The sequence below is a fragment of the Fragaria vesca genome, linkage group LG5, assembly GCF_000184155.1.
Source record: "Fragaria vesca subsp. vesca linkage group LG5, FraVesHawaii_1.0, whole genome shotgun sequence".
NCBI classification, from domain to species: Eukaryota; Viridiplantae; Streptophyta; class Magnoliopsida; order Rosales; family Rosaceae; genus Fragaria; species Fragaria vesca.
The window spans coordinates 21,639,662-21,643,466 of record NC_020495.1 but is presented as its reverse complement, the minus strand read 5'-3'; the positions used below and the strand labels follow the sequence as shown (position 1 = coordinate 21,643,466).

The 3,805-nt window shown below is 40.7% G+C and overlaps 1 protein-coding gene across 1 annotated transcript; it reads right to left on the bottom strand.

The window, feature by feature from the left end:
• Positions 1-2,598: 2,598 nt before the first annotated feature.
• On the bottom strand, positions 2,599-3,318 carry LOC101306055. Its single transcript, XM_004301640.1, has one exon. The coding sequence runs from the start codon at positions 3,316-3,318 to the stop codon at positions 2,599-2,601; it is 720 nt and encodes a 239-aa protein (XP_004301688.1).
• Positions 3,319-3,805: the final 487 nt, after the last annotated feature.

Sequence of the window (3,805 nt, the reverse complement as noted above, 5' to 3'; positions counted from 1 at the left end):
CATTGCACCGAAGTTCTTCTTCACACATGAGCTTCAAAAGCATGAAGAAGTTGAAGTTAGAAAAATCCGATCAGTTGACAACTTGGCAGATCTCTTCACCAAATCTCTACCAAAATGTGTATTCAAGAAGTTAGTGCAAGGCATTGGAATGCATCAACTTTCCAAGCTACGAGAAGAAGTGTGCAGAGATCAGGGGGAGCACCTAAAGCCATTCTCAAAAGGACATATGCGCGTTGTGCTCTTTTTCTCCTTAGACCAGGGTTATTTTTTCCCATTGGGTTTTTGTTACCTGGCAAGGTTTTTAACGAGGCAACATTAAGGGCGTCCAACACCAAACTAATTGGTGGACATCCAAGGGGGAGTGTTGTAAATATGTATGGTTGTCCAAATTACTTTGTGTTGTAATCTTGTGTAGAAAGCTTGTACTAGACAAGTTACCATAGCTTGTGAGTGTCTAGCAAGTTAACTTGTGTGTGTTCACCAAGTTACCAAGCTTCTCCATCAAGCTTTATATGTGTAATCACCAAGTATCTCAATCCTATATAAAGGGGTGAGTGAATGATGAATGACACAACACCAACAACACCATTCCCCCATCTATTCTCTCTTGTTCTTCTACTCTCTCACTAGTTCTACTCTTCTATTAACTAGCTAGTAAGTCTCTTTCCCCTTTTATTTATAACATATATAACATTTTGGTGAGCTGTTTTATCTCAACTTCTCTGTATATGTACATTTTTTGAAGAAGGTAAAAAGCTACTGAAGATTGTTAATTTTTTGGGGGGATAGCTGAGTGATGAGTTGTAGTAGTAGTACCTGATTAGAGTGGTCCAAGGTTTTATATGTCGGGTCCCTCATTGCCTATATTTATAGGTAGGAAAACAAAATATCAAGCTATTAGTTTCTGTACCAAATTGGATCCAACCGTGTAATAGTAAACTCATCACGCTGCAACTTAGCAAGCTAGCTAGCTAGCAGGGTGAAAGCTGGTGCTTATGGAGTTTCTTCGTCTTTCGATCCTTTTCTTTTGTTGCCAAAAATCTCTGTGAGGATTTCTTGTCATGGAAACGTTAAGAAGATCGAAATGTCACTATTAGCAACAGCTCTTTCAATATCTCACTCACTGGATCCATATGCATATGCATGCAGAAATGGATTGCTGCAGATTAAGATAAGAGAGAGGAAAAGGGACGCGACCATTATAGGGATCGATCGGTTAGCTGCAACTGAGTGAGTGAGTGAGTGAGGACGCTGGGAATCCGAGCCCATCCCCATGCACTGACTACGACTAAACCTCAAACCTACTTCCCAAAAACGCTTTGCTTTTGAAAATTAGGGGCACTAATTAAGGTGTTGATAAAGAATTGATGAGACCCGGACATGCTCATGGAGTCATGGTAATTCATCAGCTAGCAAGAAATTAAGTACGGTTCATATTAGTGATAGACCTTCACAGCTAAACGTACAATCTAATTAAACAACAGTAGTGCGATTAAGATGATATCGGTGAGTACGGACGAGGCTATATATCTCACATCCAGCTGAATATTGTAAGAATCAGCTAATAGCCTAATTAAGCAATTTTAGGTTGAATTTATAATGCTGTAATTTCTAGAAATGGGGCTCTGTCTGTCTCTTAACACCTTTTTATGCTCGACCAAATCTTGGTCGATCCATATCAGAACTGCTTTCTTTGCTTGCTTTTTTTCATTCGGAAGTGTTTCTAGGGTTTCGGATCGAGTTTGTTCTTTTCCACTGTTGCAGTGCGAGCCAGTACTGAATATTAATGGTGCGCGAACAGAAGGGACACTGAATTCATGGTTATGACTTATGAGAGAGATCTAATGAGAATCTATCTATGAATGCGATGCCTGCACTGCACACAGGAAAAGAAACAGTGGGATGAGGGGACCGATAGATATAGATGGAGCAATATGAAGCCAAGAAGAAATTGAATGATGAAGTATGTGCAGTACGTGCTCGTAATAAAGATGAGCCAAAAGTCCTGCAACCCATCTTTAGTATAGGTAACATTTGGAGATAGCTAGGTGGGAAATTTGTGGTTTGTGGAAAACAAGATGAGGAATCTCAGAGAGAGCCATACGTGATAGTAGTAATCCCCACGGAAATGTATGCACAGAGACAGCAGCATAGATACCCTTTCACTCAGAAAACCTGCAACATAAAATGACATTGCACTGCAACCTCTTTATCACACTCTCTCCATCACTCAAAAATTCAGAAGCCTAATCTTCATCTTTCTCTAAACGTTTAATTAATAATAACTGAATTTCATAAATTTATATCACAAAGAATTGCTCTCTTGAATTTCACACGCAACTTTATGGCTCCTCCGTTGTCTTTCCATTTCCAGCTATCTAAAAGAACTAGTATATCATCAATCACCAAAAATTAATTGAAAGAAAAAACAAAACAAAACAAAAAATCAATCTCAAACAAGTTTCTGTATGCTTTCTAGCTAAGTAGACTGAATCTTACACATCAATTATATGACAAAAGTGTAAGTTTGCAAAAACACACCATTATATATATGGACTTATCCATCGATCCATCCCTTCTTTCTGGTTCATGATGATCTCAAGATGGACCGAGCCGGAGCTCTAAATCAAGCTCTTCAATATCTTCAACCCCAGACCTCGAAGGTTGATCTTCGTTTGCTGATCGTTTTGCGTCTTGACAATGAGAATTATTTCTAGAATTGGAAGCTCCATGAGGCCCCACAAGAGTACTAGGTGATGACGTCATTAAGTAGTCATGGAGTGGATTGGGGGCGAGTAGACTAGAGGGTACTGAAGAAGACTCAACAATGTTGTTAAGCAAAGGTGCAGTTGGAGCAGTAACAGCACTAGTAGTGAAGGCTCCATTATTAGGGTCCGAGAATTGGTAGAGAAGGCACAATCCGCCGTTGGCGGCGAGGAACTCTTGAGTTGGGATTATGAATGAGGAACTGGAAGAGGAGATGGCAGATGGGTTGATTGAGATTGAGCTGGGGTGCTGCACTTGGTGGAGGCGCGCCCGGTCGCGGCGGTGCACGTTCATGTGGCCGCCGAGGGCCTGAGCTGACCGGAATTCCCTCCGGCAAAATGTGCAGGTGTAAGACCTCGGCGGCCATGTGGTTCCCATCACGTTTCCGGTGTCCTCTGCAAAGGCCCTCACTTCCCATGAGTCGTCTTCTTGATCTTGCGCTTGCTTAGGGTTCCACATCCAAATTGATCTAGAGTTTGATTGAGGATTCTGCGCCGATGACGGTGCTAATTTTTGGAGTTGGGTCAAGGAGAGAAGGCTAAGCTTAGCCATGGTGAGCTAATACTACTAACATTTAAGATAGAGATATGATATTGAGTTGATGTGAAATCAAAAGGGAAATGGAGAGATGGGTTAAATAGGCAAGGGAGAGTCCTACCAATTTATCAAATAAGTTCCCGTTGCAGCTAGAAAAAAAAATGTTATACATATAATGTTGAACAAGTGTGGAGGAGGTCGATCAGTTAGAAATGAAGAGAAGGTAAAGCAAAAGAGTAAGAGAGGGATATATGACTGTATGACTATATATATGCATCAGAACATACACACCTCTAGTGTGAGCTCTTTTTTCAGTCTTTTGTTTATTAATTAAAAACTTTGGAAATTCGGAGAAGGTAAAAGGCCAAAAAACTTTCTCAGGGTTAAAGCAGCTGAGTGATATGATGGATCCACCTTTAGTAGTAGTAGTAGTACTTAGAGTGGTCCAAGGTTCTAAGCATATATATGTCGGGTCCTTCGATCATTGCCTAGATGGTTAGAT